This window comes from Aplidium turbinatum, chromosome 3 (assembly GCF_918807975.1).
Source record: "Aplidium turbinatum chromosome 3, kaAplTurb1.1, whole genome shotgun sequence".
Lineage (NCBI taxonomy): Eukaryota > Metazoa > Chordata > Ascidiacea > Aplousobranchia > Polyclinidae > Aplidium > Aplidium turbinatum.
The window spans coordinates 18,635,031-18,653,964 of NC_137474.1; the positions used below are offsets into that span (position 1 = coordinate 18,635,031).

At 38.2% G+C, this 18,934-nt stretch overlaps 1 protein-coding gene across 2 annotated transcripts in view; it reads right to left on the bottom strand.

Moving 5' to 3' along the window:
- Positions 1–10,494: 10,494 nt before the first annotated feature.
- The window catches only part of LOC145766190 (mannan-binding lectin serine protease 2-like), a 45,936-nt gene continuing 37,496 nt past the window's right edge, over positions 10,495–18,934 (bottom strand). For both annotated transcript variants that reach the window (XM_082577849.1, XM_082577848.1), the window contains exons 11-15: positions 15,615–15,783; positions 13,617–13,757; positions 12,902–13,055; positions 12,265–12,473; positions 10,495–11,260 (exon numbers count right to left, since the gene is read on the bottom strand). In XM_082577849.1, the coding sequence (XP_082433975.1) occupies positions 11,056–11,260; positions 12,265–12,473; positions 12,902–13,055; positions 13,617–13,757; positions 15,615–15,783 (878 nt within the window). In that variant the 3' untranslated portion in view covers positions 10,495–11,055. The remainder of the gene's footprint in view (positions 11,261–12,264; positions 12,474–12,901; positions 13,056–13,616; positions 13,758–15,614; positions 15,784–18,934) is intronic.

Here is an 18,934-nt window from a genome sequence, read left to right on the forward strand (position 1 = left end):
GGGGAGGATGCCCCCTGCCCTCAAATTTTCTCTGGATGGGGGGCAATGGTGCCCTTTTAAGGTCATGTAAGCTACTGCACATTTTGCAATATAGGCTAACAACTTCTGCTATCCGCTTTTAGCCAAATTATAGGGCCTATAGCCTACAGTAGGCCCACACAAATTATCCCGTGGACACATTTTATACTTTGCAGCAGATTGTGATGCTATGAATGGGAAATTTACCTTTCGTTTCTTGTTCAAGCTATTGCAATTATTCATCTGTCTCACATTTCGACTTTCATGGCTAATAACGGGAAAACGAACGAGTTGCCCAGCATTATCGCTACCGTATATTTCACCCTAAAATCGTTCCGGCGCCCCTCTATCTCAGATTTGTAAACTGCCTACAACAAGCTTTAATGAGTCACTGGAAATAAGCTTAAATGGTAGTTCCAACGATCATAAAACAGAAGTTGCATAACCTACGTGAAGAAAGATTATTGTCTTGATTTTTCATAGTAGGCTATTCTGTGAAAACTTGAAATATACGCCAAACAAAATATTCCAAAGGAGCTCAAAAGCCACCACTCGCCAAGCCCAAACCGTACAATAATAGCCTACCATAGATACGCTAACCAAGCTGGCAACCTTGATTGTTGATTGTGTCCATAAAGTCAGTCGAGCGTGACGATAATTCCACGATTGCTGAGTTGCATATCTATATATAAGATATCTATGGTGCCAGTATAGTCTGGGAGCCTACGACAGAAGATTTCACCCCATAAGGTACAAAAGGTTTGACCCCTTGAAGTTACTGGGGTCAACCATGTCACTCACAAAAAGTATGGAAGATTGACCGCACCGGGTGGATCTGGACCCTAGAGCCCCCTAAAAAGCCCAAAAAGGGGGTTAATTTCACCCCATAAGGTGCATGGACCAAACTTGGTGAAAACGAAGTTCTATGTCAGGACATCACAAAAATATCAAATCTAACAATATTTTCGAGTGGAAAGGTGATGTAAGACTCCCCCCAAAGTGACCCCCCAGGGGGTTAATTTCACCCCATAAGGTACATGGACCAAAGTTGGTCAAAACGAAGTCTTATGTCAGGACATCACAAAAATATCAAATCTAACAATATTTTCGGGTGGAAAGGTGATGTAAGATGCCTTCAAAGTGACTTCCCTTAATGTGACCCCCTCGGAAGGTTTATTCCACCCCATAAGGTACATGGACCAAACTTGGTCAAAATGAAGTCTTATGTCAGGACATCACAAAAATATCAAATCTAACAATATTTTCGGGTGGAAAGGTGATGTAAGATGCCTTCAAAGTGACTTCCCTTAATGTGACCCCCTCGGAAGGTTTATTCCACCCCATAAGGTACATGGACCAAACTTGGTCAAAATGAAGTCTTATGTCAGGACATCACAAAAATATCAAATCTAACAATATTTTCGGGTGGAAAGGTGATGTAAGATGCCTTCAAAGTGACTTCCCTTAATGTGACCCCCTCGGAAGGTTTATTCCACCCCATAAGGTACATGGACCAAACTTGGTCAAAATGAAGTCTTATGTCAGAACATCACAAAAATATCAAATCTAACAATATTTTCGGGTGGAAAGGTGGTGTAAGATGACTTCAAAGTGACTTTCCTTAATGTGACCCCCTCGGAAGGTGTATTTCACCCCATAAAGTACATGGACCAAACTTGGTCAAAATGAAGTCTTATGTCAGGACATCACAAAAATATCAAATCTAACAATATTTTCGGGTGGAAAGGTGATGTAAGATGTCATCAAAGTGACCCCCAGAGGGTTTATTTCACCATAGAGTACATGGACCAAACGTGGTCAAAACGAAGTCTTCTAGGGCACCACAAAATATCAAATCTAACAATACTCTCAGTTGGAAAGGTGATAAAAGACCTACCCAAAAGTGAATCTCCTCCTATAGTTTAATTTACTTCATCCCTTTCTCGAACCAACCTTGGTGTAACGAAAGTGCTATGCCAGGACAGTACGAATGGATTAAATTTAAAAATATTTTTATATAGGTTTTGATGAAATACATTCACAAGCTGTCCCATGATGCATGAAATGGAACTATAGCCTACTTTACAAAAAGTTTTTGTATAAATCATATTAAGTCAATCGAAAAAAGGCAACAAGACATGACAATACATGGCTTTGTAACACCAAAAACAGAAAGTACACAAGAAGCATATAGGCTACAGTAGCCAGAAAATTGATCCAAGATCTTGATACCACCACTAAATGTGGACTTAATCGAACAACTGACTATCCAAATCAAAACGTTTCGAAATGAATCATTTGGAACGTTAATTTAGGCAGTAATGAACATTTTCCAGCTGCTACAATAAATAACCTAATAAACCCAATGCAGTAAATTTTTGTTTAATGCCATTTGCTTCATGTCTCCAATCAGTTATCGTAACTGTTCATTCATAAACAGAGATTGTTCGTGTAAATGTAAACGGTCGTTTCTTTATTCTTCATTGTCACTGCTGTCGCTTTCACTTTCTTCATCTTATTCTTCAGATTCATACAATTCTCCTGTTATATACAGAGATAAAGCAAGCTGTCTGCGATGTACCAGCCCCAAGCAATGTGGTTATCCGCACGTCTGACACTGACTGTCTTGTAATTGGCTTAGGTTGCTATGGTACTTTTGATCCTTTATTAAAGATATGGATAGAAGCTGGCTTGCAAAGCAATAACACGCAGCGGTACATCAACATCAACCAGCTGCATAGGCCTACCGCACTTGGAGTGACAATTTGCAAGTGTTTACCTGCATATCATGCCTTTACAGATTCTGATTACACCTCGTCATTTAGCAGGAAAGGGAAAGTGCGGCCGCTGAAATTACTCCAAGGAAACCACGAAGCGCAGGCAGCTTTTAGCCAACTCGGACACGACAAAGAAATTAGTGAAGACACTATCATCGCCATAGAGAACTTTGTGTGTAACATGTACAAAAACAAGAAAATTAATTATGTCAACGAAGTCCGTTTACAAATGTTTTTAGACGGCTACAAACCCAAAAAAGAAAATGAAAGGATATCATGCATACCAGAAGCTACTGTAGATAGTAGTACTCTACCACTTTGTTTACGAGTACTTCTCCAGAAGACAAGGCGCACACATCTCATCACAAGATGGTGGTTATCTTCAACTAGAAGTGAACAAGCAGCAACGTTGCTGCTAGAGTATGGCTGGAAAGAAGAAGGAGGTTCTTATAAAGTGGTGTGGTTTGAAGGTAAAGGTATAAAGCATCTTTAGATGTCTCTGCGTGGAATCTGATCTCATCCAGGAAAGTCAAGAAGAAGGTAAACAGCATTGGATGTCGCTTGGGTTACCCTTTATAAATATAAAACTTTCTCCTGGTCTATCAGTCGTTTACTTTCTTACTGTAAACATTAGCCAATAACTGGCTGTAAAGTTTCGTTTTAGGAACCTATAACCAATAGTTTCTGCAATCTTGAGAAAAATGCCTGGGTGCACTAAATAACAAATAAATGTTGAACTTTTTCCAGTTAATAGTAAGTTGCAATGTTGCATTATTCCAAGAAAAATAGACGTCTGTAAAAGATAATAAAATTACTATTGTATGTTACGCATATCTGTAGTGCATAATAGCAATTGTTTCGTACAGTCTTTATTTCTCTGTATATAACAGGAGAATTGTATGAATCTGAAGAATAAGACGAAGAAAGTAAAAGCGACACCAGTGATTGATTGATTGATTGAATCTTTATCCTCGGACTGGGAAAGCTTCTTGCAGAGCTTAATCCTGGCAGTTTCGCATACTTGTAGAGGCTTTGAATCACTGGCGCAGGCCCGGTCACCGAGATTGACTGAGTGAAGTTTCCGATTGTTGAAGGCTTGTTGTCGGGGAATTATTCCATCCATTAGATGCCGCTGAATGGAGAGCAGCCCTTAACGTGCGTTGCTCAAGCGCACACCCCGAGAGTCGAACCAGCGCCGCTATTGATCTTGAAGCTTCTTCGTTCCAGAAGTGACGCGCTAACCAATTGAGTTACCGTTTACATTTACACAAACAATCTCTGTTTATGAATGAACAGTTACAATAACTGATTGGAGACATGAAGCAAATGGCATTAAACAAAAATTTACTACATTGGGTTTATTGGGTTATTTATTGTAGCAGCTGGAAAATGTTCATTACTGCCTAAATTAACGTTCCAAATGATTCATTTCGAAACGTTTTGATTTGGATAGTCAGTTGTTCGATTAAGTCCACATTTAGTGGTGGTATCAAGATCTTGGATCAATTTTCTGGCTACTGTAGCCTATATGCTTCTTACGTACTTTCTGTTTTTGGTGTTACAAAGCCATGTATTGTCATGTCCTGTTGCCTTTTTTCGATTGACTTAATATGATTTATACAAAAACTTTTTGTAAAGTAGGCTATAGTTCCATTTCATGCATCATGGGACAGCTTGTGAATGTATTTCATCAAAACCTATATAAAAATATTTTTAAATTTAATCCATTCGTACTGTCCTGGCATAGCACTTTCGTTACACCAAGGTTGGTTCGAGAAAGGGATGAAGTAAATTAAACTATAGGAGGAGATTCACTTTTGGGTAGGTCTTTTATCACCTTTCCAACTGAGAGTATTGTTAGATTTGATATTTTGTGGTGCCCTAGAAGACTTCGTTTTGACCACGTTTGGTCCATGTACTCTATGGTGAAATAAACCCTCTGGGGGTCACTTTGATGACATCTTACATCACCTTTCCACCCGAAAATATTGTTAGATTTGATATTTTTGTGATGTCCTGACATAAGACTTCGTTTTGACCAAGTTTGGTCCATGTACTTTACGGGGTGAAATACACCTTCCGAGGGGGTCACATTAAGGAAAGTCACTTTGAAGTCATCTTACACCACCTTTCCACCCGAAAATATTGTTAGATTTGATATTTTTGTGATGTCCTGACATAAGACTTCATTTTGACCAAGTTTGGTCTATGTACCTTATGGGGTGGAATAAACCTTCCGAGGGGGTCACATTAAGGGAAGTCACTTTGAAGGCATCTTACATCACCTTTCCACCCGAAAATATTGTTAGATTTGATATTTTTGTGATGTCCTGACATAAGACTTCATTTTGACCAAGTTTGGTCCATGTACCTTATGGGGTGGAATAAACCTTCCGAGGGGGTCACATTAAGGGAAGTCACTTTGAAGGCATCTTACATCACCTTTCCACCCGAAAATATTGTTAGATTTGATATTTTTGTGATGTCCTGACATAAGACTTCGTTTTGACCAACTTTGGTCCATGTACCTCATGGGGTGAAATCAGGCCCGCAACCAGCAAATATTTTCGGGGGGGGCATTTAATTTTTATCAAAGAACAAACATTAAAATGATGCATTGTGACATTTTTATGTTAATGTCCACGCCCATTGATAAGGGACAAGAGTGTGTGACACCAGTGGCATAGCCAGAAAAAATTTTTTGGGGCGGCCAAATATTTGATGAATTGAAGAGAACAACAAAGTGTTTGATTTAAAACATTGCCACCTGATGTGCAGTGACGTATCCTGGTGGGGCAAGGGAAGCAATAAAGCTGGTGAGGGGTTAGAGCGTGCCGAAGGCATGCGTATTCTATGGGGGTCCGGGGGCATGCTCCCCCGGAAAATTTTTGCAAAATTACACTCAAATAATGGATTATAGCGCTTTCTGGAAACACTTTCAGAGTAATATTTGTATCAAATTTATTAGCACATAAACAGCTATTAATTTATTAAAGGTAGCTGTTAAACACGAACGGGCAAAAACTGCGGCTAAAATTAGAGAACACAAAAAACTCAGCTACACAAAAACCCAACAGAGTACGGTAGCCTAAGTGATTCTGAAATTGCTTCAACAGATTAGTTAAAAGAAGCGTAAATCGCGTAAATTTTGCTCGATTTACGATTTACAAAATTTATTAGTGTCTTTCTGTGTGCCTAAAACAAGTCCTGGGGGGTGTTAATAGCCAGATGTCTTGAAAAACGATATAAATTTCTACAAATTATATTATATATTTCAACAAAGGGTTCAACTTCGGAACTCAAACTTTGAAAATTTGGGGGGGCATGGCCCCTTTCGCCCCCCCCTGGCTACGCCTATGTGTGACACTACCATGTTACGGTTCAATGGTCATAACTTATGTCAATCACGTTTTTGTTTAGTACAGCATTAAAGGAAACTAGTCTTTGTAACCTTTTCTCATTTAGCTATGACTACCCGAGGAAGAAAATTACGATAATAGGCTACAGTAATGTGTTCAGTCGGTTGCAAATAAAATACAACATCTGTAGGCTACGAACTGCATTGGCACGACTGGAGTCATAAATTAATCAATAACATATGTTTACATCAACATAAACAAACAGATACCGTACATATGAATAAACTCAACACGGTAATTACAAATTACAATCCTGAAACATTTTGTTGGCTCAACAAGCTTTTATGTTTGTAGGCCCAAAGAAGTTGACTTTGCAAATGCAAAATGACATTTTAATTTAGAGCATAATGTCTAACTTTCTACTTGATTTGGCAATTTTGTTTAACACCAATTCCGCGCCTGGAATTTGAGTAACAGATAATGAGGATGCCAGCCTATAGTTTATCGAACAAAATCGTTAGCATGGCTTCCAACCAGCGTAGCCTACTTTCGGTTTCGATAGATGGCTTTACGTGTACGACGTACTATTCATAGTAGCCTACATTTCATACTGCATAGAACGCTTAAAATTTTTTCAAAAAATTTCGGGGGGGGCAAATGCCCCCAATGCCCCCCCCTGGTTGCGGGCCTGGGTGAAATTAACCCCCTTTTTGGGCTTTTTAGGGGGCTCTAGGGTCCAGATCCACCCGGTGCGGTCAATCTTCCATACTTTTTGTGAGTGACATGGTTGACCCCAGTAACTTCAAGGGCTCAAACCTTTTGTACCTTATGGGGTGAAATCTTCTGTCGTAGGCTCTCGGTCTAGTAGGCTATGTAATGAGAAAATCTAAGGTGCTGTTATGGTTATAATATAATATTGGCCTAGCAAAAGCAAAAGTTTGAGCCAAATGTTGGCTTTACATTGTTATCCTGTCTGGATAGACTTTGGCATAAGACAGGATATGCGAGGTTTAGGTTAGACTTGGCTTGACTGAAATGAATTTTGGCTTAAGCTGCTACAGCAGTAGCAGGCGCGAATCTACCGTAAGAGTTTTTTTCGGGGGAGACCAGAAAATTTGAAAATCAATTAAAAAGAAAGAAAAAGCTAAACAGATATGAACAATGATACTACAACATATACGATATGCCATAAAATAGACATTAAAACAACCATTTTCATCAATTGTGATGCTGAGGGACTAATATCAGCTGTTTAGAAGCATATCAAACCATTTGATGCGGAAACATACAATTTCTACAATTTTTCAAAAAATTTCGGGGGGGCCCGGGCCCCCTGGGCCCCCCCATAAATCCGCGCCTGAGCAGTAGGTAGGCCTAGCTGTAGCTGAGTTTTTGGTGTTCTCTAATTTTATCCGCATTTTTTGCCCGTTCGTGTGTAAAGGCTATTAGGCTACCCTAAAAGTGTTTCCAGAAACACTATAATCCATTATTTGAGTGTAATTTTGCAACAATTTTGCGGGGGGCATGCCCCCCGACCCCCTACAAAACACGTGCCTGCGGCACGCTTTAATCTCCCACAAGTTTTGGTGCTTTCCTTGCTCAACCAGCCAGGATACGCCACTACGTAATGCGTTATTTTTATTTATTATAGTTGAATTGACTATGAAAAGGCCTTCGACCGAGTTAAACACGAAAAATTGATGCAATGTTTGGCTGATATAGCCTAGGTTCAAATGGAAAAGATCTGCGACTGATGGCTAATCTATACTGGACGCAAAAGGCGTATATTCAGATGGAAGATGGTTTATCTGGTGCAATGTACAAAACGTGGAGTTTGCCAGGGATGTACACTATCTCCATGTCGATTGAACCTGTAGCCTACATCCTACAGTATAGCCTACTGAAATGATCTTCACACAGATTGATGGAATGAAGGATATATATCAGCATAGGAGGTATGAATATATCCAACCTACGGTATCCAGACGATACTGCTTTGTTGGGGGAATCAGCAGAAGCTCTCCAAACAATAATAGAAAGAGTGAACAATGCTGGAAAGGAATTTCCCAGTAAACATCACATTATCGGGCCAATACTGTTTTTGTATCGGCGCGTATGGGGTGTATGGGTAACGTTTGCACCGTATCGGGCCGATACCGGTTACGTACCGTATTGTATCGAGAAACGGTACAGTTTGTCCGATACAAACCCAATATCGGCACAGTACAGTTTTGTAAAGGAAAAACTATACAGTTTGTGTAAGGGCAATCCGATATCGGCACAATACAGTTTTGTAAAGGAAAACTATACAGTTTGTATAAGGGCAATCCGATATCGGCACAATACAGTTTTGTAAAGGAGAAACTATACAGTTTGTGTTTACAAGGGCAATCCGATATCGGCACAGTACAGTTTTGTAAAGGAAAACTATACAGTTTGTATAAGGGCCTTAAAACCTCCTCTTTCAAAATTCCTGGCTACGCTACTGGTTCAAAACATAGAATAATTCCACTTAAACTCAATTAAAAAACTTTCATTTTCACATGCTTTTTCTTGAAGGGGCGGCAAAATGTGAATCCGCCCCGGGCGGCACATTCCCTAGCTACGCCACTGGTCCCATTGCCTCCAACCCTCGAGGAGGGGAAGGAACTTAATGATGACGATAGATGAATTATAACCGCATTGCTATTCTGTATAAAGAATTTCAGACTTTACTACGATGTTGTCGAAATTCATCCAGCCTACTTGGCAAAAATTGGTATAAACATTTGAATTGTTTGCTGAACTTGTTGCTGCTATTAATATTATTCAAACTATCTACTTCGTAAAGCGCTATAAGATCAATCTACCCAGGATTGATGTAGCAAAGTAAAAACTTACATTAATCACTAGGCTACCAGTACTACCTTGTAGTTTTGTGCTAAGCAAATGCATGACTTGTGCTATTTTATGTTATTTCATAAAACCCTTTTGTTGTTGTATTTTGATCACTCGGAATCGGGGTTCAGGGGCCTCCAATTTTCTGGAATAAGTTAGGCTTCTTAAACGTTATGAAGATGTTTTGTGCAAAAATTAGCTTTTTAGCCTATGACCAGGTTAAGCGATCCTACGAGTATAAAACAGATAATATGAAACCAAGGAACTTTCAGAAATAATTGATTAAACTACCATTCAACGTTTTATAGGCAGAGAAAACTTTTTCTCGAACCATAGAAAATTTCATTATCAGATCACCGCTTCAATGCGTGATGGAAATCTACTGATAAATCTGCATCAGGCATTGCAGAGTGCAAACGTTGAATGGTAGTTTAATCAATTACGGTATTTCTGAAAGTTCCTTGGTTTCATATTATCTGAATTTTCTCAACTAGCTACTCTTTAAGGCGGATATGATCAATCAGAGTTGACTCTGTCAAGGTAACAATCATTGATGGTCCTGTAACCGGTGGTGAAGTCTTCTAAAATGACTGAGACTTTTGATAAATTCTTATTTCTGTTCGAATTAACGTGTACTTTAAAAGGTTGTCGCTAATTAATTGGATACGCTACTATATTACATTGTATTATAATCACTGAAATCATATTGAATTGATATTAATAACAATACCGTCTATTAATTTTCAGTGCTTATCTAAGTATCTAATTTCTTATCTTATCCTACTGTAAATTAGTATACTTCGGTAGATGTTCATTGTGATGGCTTTTTTGCTTTGAACATTAAGTTTGTTTTAACAAAAAAAACCTTAAGCGAGTAATGTCGGTCTGGAATTGCATGCGGGAAGTGATTTTCTGATGTCTCTGGATTTATTAATATTCAATTGAACACTGAGAATATGTCCTTATAATGTTTGTAATGTATTGTATTGTGTTTAAATTTAACCGTTGTTATTGCGTTCATAAACGTAGTTGCACTGATGAGAATTTAATATTCGAAAACACGTTCTGCAACACTGTTTTTTGCACTCTGCAATGCCTGATGCAGATTTATCAGTAGATTTCCATCACGCATTGAAGCGGTGATCTGATAATGAAATTTTCTACCGTTCGAGAAAAAGTTTTCTCTGCCTATAAAACGTTAAAATGGTAGTTTAATCAAGTATAAAACAATGAAATATTGTATCAACTTATTTTCTCCTGTTTTAGCCACTTCGTTGATCTCATTCGTTTATTTCGGGTAAAAAAATAAGTGTGTTCAGTACGGTAGCTGTCTGTATCTATTTGTTCAGTAGCTATCAGGAGCTACTGCTAGAATGACGAATCCATATCCTGTCCGCGCACTGCGCTTTGACGAATCCTGGTCTACGCAAAAAAGCTCTTTGCAACTATTCAGCACCACGACAAAAATGCAAATGAACTTTATTTGAACACTTCTGAAAATTGTTTGGATAACAAGGCAAGCAATGAATAAAATTGAGTCGGCCTACGTTGTGACGTAGTTTATGGGAAATTCAAACTTTTTTTTATGAAACTATGCAATTGACATTTAGGCTATCAACTGCGATCCTATGCAGTTTCTTGATGAATGTTGTTACAGGTTAGCCTACACTTTTAAGCAATTATTTCTATTTGATATGTTGACTGCTATTTTTATTATTTCAATTATTTCTATTTCTATTTGACTGCTACGCGGTTGGTTCGCAACAAAGGACTTTAGTTTTTCTAGTAAGCTTGTTTGAGTAGGCTTAGGCGTTTATCAGTGTTGCTAAAATATTTACACGCTTAAAACAATTATGTTGGTTATCGTAGGCTATATTACTAAGGCCAAGATAAACTGAAATAATAGAACTTGTATTACCGGTACTTGAAAACTTCTGACTACTCCTATTTAGTATACAATGATGATTACGACAAATAGTCAAGATATCGAGATTCATTAAGAAAGTGGTGGCAGTATTGGGGAGTTAAGGAGCCATGGTATTGCGGATCCATCGCAAATTTTCGGTGGTCAATTTCGCAAACACCGAGTATGACACTGACTGTCCACACGGCATACGAGCGATACCAAACGACACAACTCCGTGAGAATAGTACTTTCGGTCGTGGTCGTTGAGGAGCATGTACGGCCCCCCCGAGTCTCCCTCACAAGTCGCTCCAGTTCCTCCCGATCTGCAATAAGGATGGGTTAGCTTGCAATCTGTAACATTACCATTAGTGACGTTCACGCATGCAACCGTAAAACATGGATATCCAGACGTCACAATTTTGTGGATGGAGCCAGATAGCCAAATTAGCTAAAATATTCATTAGGTAGTCAAAATAACATTAATTTACTTTCATTTATTTTATTTTAGAAATATAAATCATAATTACAGTAGGCCTATACCTAATATAAAAAATACCACAAAAGTAAATTAACTTGGTTATCTGACCCATGGCCACCTGAAGATGTGGCCTGATTTGTCACATTTTGCAGATTTTGATTACTGCTAGTGCTTGACTGATATTTTTTGAGATGTTTTTACTTTTTGCGGTTTCCTAATGGCATAAAACTTTTTTGTTGCCTTGAGGAAGCAGTAGCAAATGAGAAAAAGTAAGTTGAAAAATGCTAAATCAGACTGTTATTGAAAATTAACAGTCTGACTTAAATCTTCGAAATCAAATTTTCTTTGTTTTTCAACATGTGAGGATGTTAAAACCTATTGTGTCATCTGGGGAAAGCAGTAAAGAAAGCGTAAAAATCTAATTTTTAAAAAAATTTATTTAAACGTTCGCCCAAAGTTAGGAAAACCTGGAAATTTCTGCAAAATGTGACAAATCAGGCCGTATCTTTAGGTGGCCATGTCTGACCCAAAATACTCTCTCCACGTAATTGTTCCTCGAATTATATTGTTGAAGTTAACAGAAGGTGTTCAATGTTCATATAACTTTGTAAGTGTAACAATATGAATTAAAAAATTACTTCATGGAGAAATAAGAAGTTAATACACAGATACGAGATTTATTTAACGTTAATTTTCCATGTCTCGTCTCTCTGTCTTGTCCAAAAGGGCGAATGCGAACCGTTTTGTTCTCTGTTCCTTTTTTCTTATTTATCTCGAGAACGCTTTTCATTGAGTTTACAAAAGTTTTAGGAAATTACACATTGTGGAATAGTTGGATCATATACTTACACAAATCCTGCGCAGAACATGTTTTCAGTGAGGGTTAGCCTCGGGTCGAGACGGATTTCGAGTTGCGCCGCTGTGTCCAGGAAGCTCCTCCAGCAGGTCTCGTTGTTAACTGTGGGAAGTTCCGTAAAGCGGAGTTTATAGGATGCTGTTCTGCGGGAGTTTGACAATCCCCAACCAGCCACTTCTCCGTTTGCATCTCCAGGATTCAACTGAAACAAAATGTAAAAAACTGCTGAAAAAATAAGTTGCACTTTTCAAAACCGCTCAGTAATCCACGTAACGTATCCAAGGCAGTCAGCTACAAAATTTTTAATGATAAACCCACCATGTCTCGACTGCCTGAATACAAAGGTAGATTCCGCAAACACTATTTTACAATGATTTAGTATCAATGTTGTTGTGGTTTGGGGGGTTTATTTTGTTACGACATCTGATTTTTGACGAAGTTGAGCAGTTTTATGACTTTTAACCAATTACGAACCTCTACATCAACTGCTGATTTCTTGTCTAGTTTTTTTGTTATAATAATATTGCTAGTTGATTCCTTTATGGCCAAAAGAAGATTTTATTACGTTGTTCAATCGTAAGGAATGTGACGAACGTTCGACACTCAACGCAGAAGAGTTGCACATCTCACCATATTGATTTGTCTTTGACTTTTCGGCAAGCATATAGGACGAACGTGGTGGTCCATGATAACAGTTTCATCCAGTCTTAGGAGAGCTATGTCGGAATCCCAGAATCTTACATTGTAGTCCGGATGCACTATGATCTCCGCCACACGAACAGACCTGAAGAGGATCAGTTTAAACTAGACAACGAGATTGTAATTAGTTAAAGTTTGGTTCCAGGTGACATCACATGGAGGAACTTACCAATGTGTTTTTCTTCAACTATAAAAATTGAAAATTAATTTGGAAAAACATCCATTAGCATCCATATTCCGTACCATCCATTAAACATCCATACCATTTATCGTACCAGCATCGTTGTACTCGTATACAAATTTACAAATGTTTTCAATCTACAGAGAAACGCAGTGGTACGATAAATGGTATTTAATATCACAAAAGAGTGTTCAATGTCAAGTGCAATGCTCAAACCAATCAAAAGAGCCGCATTAAACAACGACTCACTGACTTCAACACCATTCGTTATAGCACATGACTAGGGAACAGTGTTCCAAAAGCTTGTGTAATTCGCTGTTACCACAGCGAACTTGCAGCATCAGGCTAAAACAAGTCGTTAATATCAACATTGCTGTGAAATGAAAAATTTTCAGTTTTCCATTTTGTATATTTTCTAATATGATGATTTATTTCTATTGACTTCATAATTTTTGTACACGTCACCTTGCGACACTGTTTCTACCACGGTCCTTTAGTCGGTCGTGCGCCCCCAACCACACGTGGGTATGGTTAGGAAAGCGTAAGCCATCTGGCGGATAATCTCGAACGTCTGCACTGACGCAATGAGCAGCAGTGAGCACATAGCTGGAAGGTAAAACAAACAGTCAAAAAGGTAACGCATGATTCCTTTGATTAATTTTAATAATGAAAAACATGTAGGCTAAATTTACCGATTATTATTCATAAATTAGTTAATGGTAATTAGGCCTATTGTTTGTCATCACAATGTAGAACAGGAATGGGTAACGATTTTGGAAAATGTAATTACAGTAGAATTCGCCTATAACGGCACCTCTAGGGGATTTGCAAAAACTGACGTTATAGCCGAATTGACGTTATAGACGAACTACCGCAAACTATTCCACAACTGTCTTTTGATTAAAGAAAGAGGTGTATAATCCAATCAGGGTTACTGTGTACCACCAAACTGACAAAAGGCACGCAGAAAATACAGTAAACAAAGAAATTGTTTTAAAAAAATAACCTACAGCGAAAAGTACAGGAAATTTGCGCAATACAGCTCGTTACATACAGTAGTAGAGAAGTTCATTGTTTATTAGCAAAAAAGGCATTGATCTTGAGCTGTTTCGGATTTGACACAGCTGTAGAGCTGCTTTTTACACGTGATAGTTTTTCACGCGGGAAAAAAAAGTTAATTAGTTTATACAGTACTGCACGTACAACTGTTGCTTTGAGTTGTTTAAAGGTCAGCTGTAGAGCTGCTTTTTACACGAGATAGTTTTTCACGCGGGGAAAAAATTAATTTAGTTAAAGTCCCTGTTGAGAACAACGTAGCAAAATAAAGAGAAGACATTTTGCAAGCAGCAGCGCTAACTGGATTAAAAGACTGACCGTTCGTGGTGAAGGTGATGGGCTAGGCCCATTTAAAGTCATTAAAGTCATATTATTTTCTATGCATCAGTAACTCGTGAAATCAACTTTAACACAAAAACCGCATCCCTATGAGGTATATTAAGAAAGTTATGAAGTCATATAAAGTCATATTTTCCTGGTTAGGTCATAAATCAGCTTTTTATGTTATATAGTCATATTTTTGAGTTATAAAGTCATATATACCGTTGTATACTTTAAATAAAAAGTACCAATTTAAGCGGTGAAGCAATTAAGCGAAGATCCGCTTGAGCTTTAAAATTACATTAAGAAGCGATTGGACAAAAACGATGTGAAACAAATTATGGAGCTACAAAGACAAGACATTTCACCAGCGCTTTATGCAAAACTGCAGAAGTGTCAACCCACATCAACGTCTGTGGAGTGCTCATTTTCATTACTAAAGTCATTTTTACATCCAAATTGTAACTTCAAAGACTCTTAACATTCCACACTACATGAAACTGTACTACAACAGTGGTTTAAAATAAAAATGGATGTGTATTACTGTTATGTTGCGTATGTTTTACTCTTTAGTTCCGTGAGTGACATTGTTTGCATGTAAAAATAAACGATTTTCACATAAAGTCATATAAAGTCATATTTTCCAAAAAATAAAGTCATATTAATGATTTTTTAATGTCATATAAAAATGGCTCTAGTGATGGCTAAAAGTGACGTTATAAACGAACAAAAGACGTCTGGGGACCAATAAAGGGTGCTGTTACATGCGAATTGACGTTATAGGCGATGCTGTTGTAGCCGAACTACAATGTACGTAAAAGATAGGAATTCTGCCGGGACCGAGCAAAATGTGACGTAATAGGCGAATTGACGTTATACACGAAGCCGTTATAGGCGAATTCTACTGTATTTGCTTTTTTTGAGTCAAAACTACTGCATTGTTGTCAAAACTGTGGTGGGGGCTCATTTTAAAAATATTCTCTCTCTTTGGACGGACATCCAGCTCTTCCACAAACATCCAACTGCTCTACCGGATGATGACTAGACTCTAGTGTGGCATAGCAGGTGATATATTGATTCCCTTACTCTGGAGATATGAGAGCTCCTCCACAAGTCGCATGGATCGCAGCCACGTTGGAACGGAATCCGAAGTTGATGAACACCATCCATGGCCACTCATGAGGATTAGCAAGCTCTCCTCCAGCGATAAAGACTCCAAGCAAAGGTCGATCTGCACCGTTCTTCATTCCGCACACTAAAAAAGTAATGAAATTACACATGGGCAGTCAATACCTTGGCTTGCTTAAGCCAACACAACTCTTGCTGAAAATCTGGTTGTTTTCACGTTAATAAGTAGCCTAAACAGTCAGTAGTTGCATCCTAATTGAAGCATAGCATCTTTTCACATATAAGCTAGGTGGGCAAAAGGGCAATTGCCCACATAGTCCCTTCCCTTGCAGGGTTGAGAAAAACACGGGTTTTTTTAAAAAAGCCCAACCCGCCCGGGTTTTTTTTTTAAAAAAACAGGTTTTTTTGGGTTTTATTGGGTTTTTTAAAAAAGATGCAAAAAAAGATAGATTCATGCTGATTTCACCTCAAAACTACTTTTTACGAATGAAGTGCCTTTCACTCACAGTACATGCTTGCATAACTCAATAAAATAATGCACTAGGGCTGTTGTTGCTTGAATGCAAAATCATCATCCATTAATTTCAAGATCAAGTAGGATGTTGCATCATCCACTGATTTCTATACCAAGTTGATGCTACCGTGGTAGAAATCACATTATTGCATCATTTGCTTTAGATTTGAAGGCAAGGAGCATTTATGCCATCATGTTTAAATATTTGTTATCATTTATATATATATATATTAGGGTGTTTCATTTGCTCCCTTTATTTGAATTTTGATCTGTCCCTAAGTTAATTCTGTTCCATTTGGGAAAAAAATAACCTGGAAATAATTTTTAATTTCATGGTCCCCCGTTTAGCCCCCCACCGCGACTCCGAAATTTTTGCCTACTCCAATCGCCATAACTCAAAAACCACTTTAGATAGATATGGGTTGTTGGGTATCAAAGTTATTGCCATACCCCACTTTAATTCAAAAATGCTGTCAAAATAACAATCTGAGCAAAAAAAATTTTTTTTTCATTATTGCACAACATAAGAAAAGCAGTTGGCATGAATATTGAATAGCCAAACATACGATGTGAACAACCAAACATAAGTGGCAACTGACACAACACCAAAATTAATCACATGACACAATATTATCAAAAACCATCTATGAAGTAATAGGACATCACAATAAGTAATAGCACAGCAGGGGCTCACACAACCTCCATTAAGCAGGCAACAACGTGGTGTGTGTTGTGCTTAGCGCATTGGTCTTCGCACCAAAGAGTGTTTACATAAATTTCAGCTACTGAAACCACTGTGTTGCTGTTTTCTTGTGCAAGAAAGGTCAAAATGATTGCCTCCATCCAGTAATGGGTAGTTAAAATAAATTCTAGTCATACCAAACAAGTCACTGGAAACAGTGTATTGCAGGCAACTCCAAAGCGAGTGCTGCAAAAATTGCCTACTATGTGCTGTGCTTCAATGATGTTTTTCCATCCTGGAGGATAAAATTCAATGACGACAATACAAGTGGGACATGAATCATGAATAGTAACACAGCAACAGCTAATGCTGATTAAGTAGGACATGGATAGGATACTAAGGCCTGTATTCTAAAATCCAACTTGAGTTCAAACTGAAACTCAAGTTTGGCTTGGTCCATGTATTTGGTATACCATAACCCAAGTCCAACTTTCTGATGTATTCAGCAGCATGTATCAACAAGATAGTCTGCAGCGTCCCTTGTAGTCTGCCTGTAGACACCATAGTATAGGGGAAGTCACTTTGTCTCGAATGTTTAATGATCTAAAATTTGAAATTACCAAGTCTCCTGATGTTACGCTGTACTGCTCAGCATGGTTTCCAGAGGGGTGATTAATTAGAGTTCATTGAACTCTGTCGTATTTTCCTGGAAAATTCACTGCAAAATCCAATAACCTTCAAAAACCCAGGAGCTTTGCATAAAACCAGATGGACGGCAAAGCTGATTTACTCCATATCTTCTGGGAAAGTACATTGGAGAGCTTCCACTTGGCACTGTTACTACCACTCAACAAACCTCAAAGATAAGAGGCTTTGTCAACTTCGTCACTCATGTCTTGTGTATTCTCAGTGGTGGTTGACATGTCCATCGCCCACTGATGCTCCATGGAATGATCTAAAGTTTTACAAGATGCTGTTCACTTTATTTTAGCGACATCAATAACTGTATTGCTCTGAAGGCATTAAAGAGACACCTTTGGTACTTGACAGAGGAAATGATTTCTCTTTCTCTATTCAGAGAACAGACCCATGTTGAAGAAACTTGGTTTATTGCTGATCGAATGCTACAATGCATTGATACATACACACTCAGCCATCCCACCATCAACAAGGCTTGGTGATTTAGTTGGACAAGATTCATGCTATTTTATCAACTTGTTAAATCTGAACCATAAATTTTTGCACCTGCCTGTTAATGAATGGCATGATAACAGCATCTTAAAAGAAAACCTGGTAAATATCCTAGGAAGCAATGTAATTAATGACTGTGCTGAAAGGTATATAAAATTAAGCTCAGACTTCTTGGGATCTTCTCACAGCGAAGACCATTAGGCCTACCAAGACACCCTGCAAGTGGCAGAAAAACACAGAAAGTGTCAACCATTCCTTCGCAAAAGAAGCACCCACTGTTGATGATGCCCAACTGCCTCCTTGATGATTATATGCATGCATCATCAATCATGATAATATGTCAACCAACTGGCTTGGATACTAATCGTACTTGCAGTTTTTGAAAAAATGTAACTATTTGCAGGATTATAGATAACTTAAGCCCGCATTCTAAGATCCAACTTGAGTTCAAGCTGAAACTCAAGTTTGACTTGGTCCATGCATTTGGTATACCATAACCCAAGTCCAACTTGTGTTCCAGCTTGAACTCAAGTTGGATCTTAGAATACAGGCCTTAGTATCCTATCCATGTCCTACTTAATGAGCGTTAGCTGTTGCTGTGTTGCTATTCATGATTCATGTCCCACTTGTGTTGTCATCATTGAATTTTTATCCTCCAGGATGGAAAAACATCATTGAAGCACAGCACATAGTAGGCAATTTTTGCTGCACTCGCTTTGGAGTTGCCAGTAATACACTGTTTCCAGTGACTTATATTAGTATGACTGGAATTTATTTTAACTACCCATTACTGGTTGGAGGCAATCATTTTGACCTTTCTTGCACAAGAAAACAGCAACACAGTGGTTTCAGTAGCTGAAATTAATGTAAACACTCTTTGGTGCGAAGACC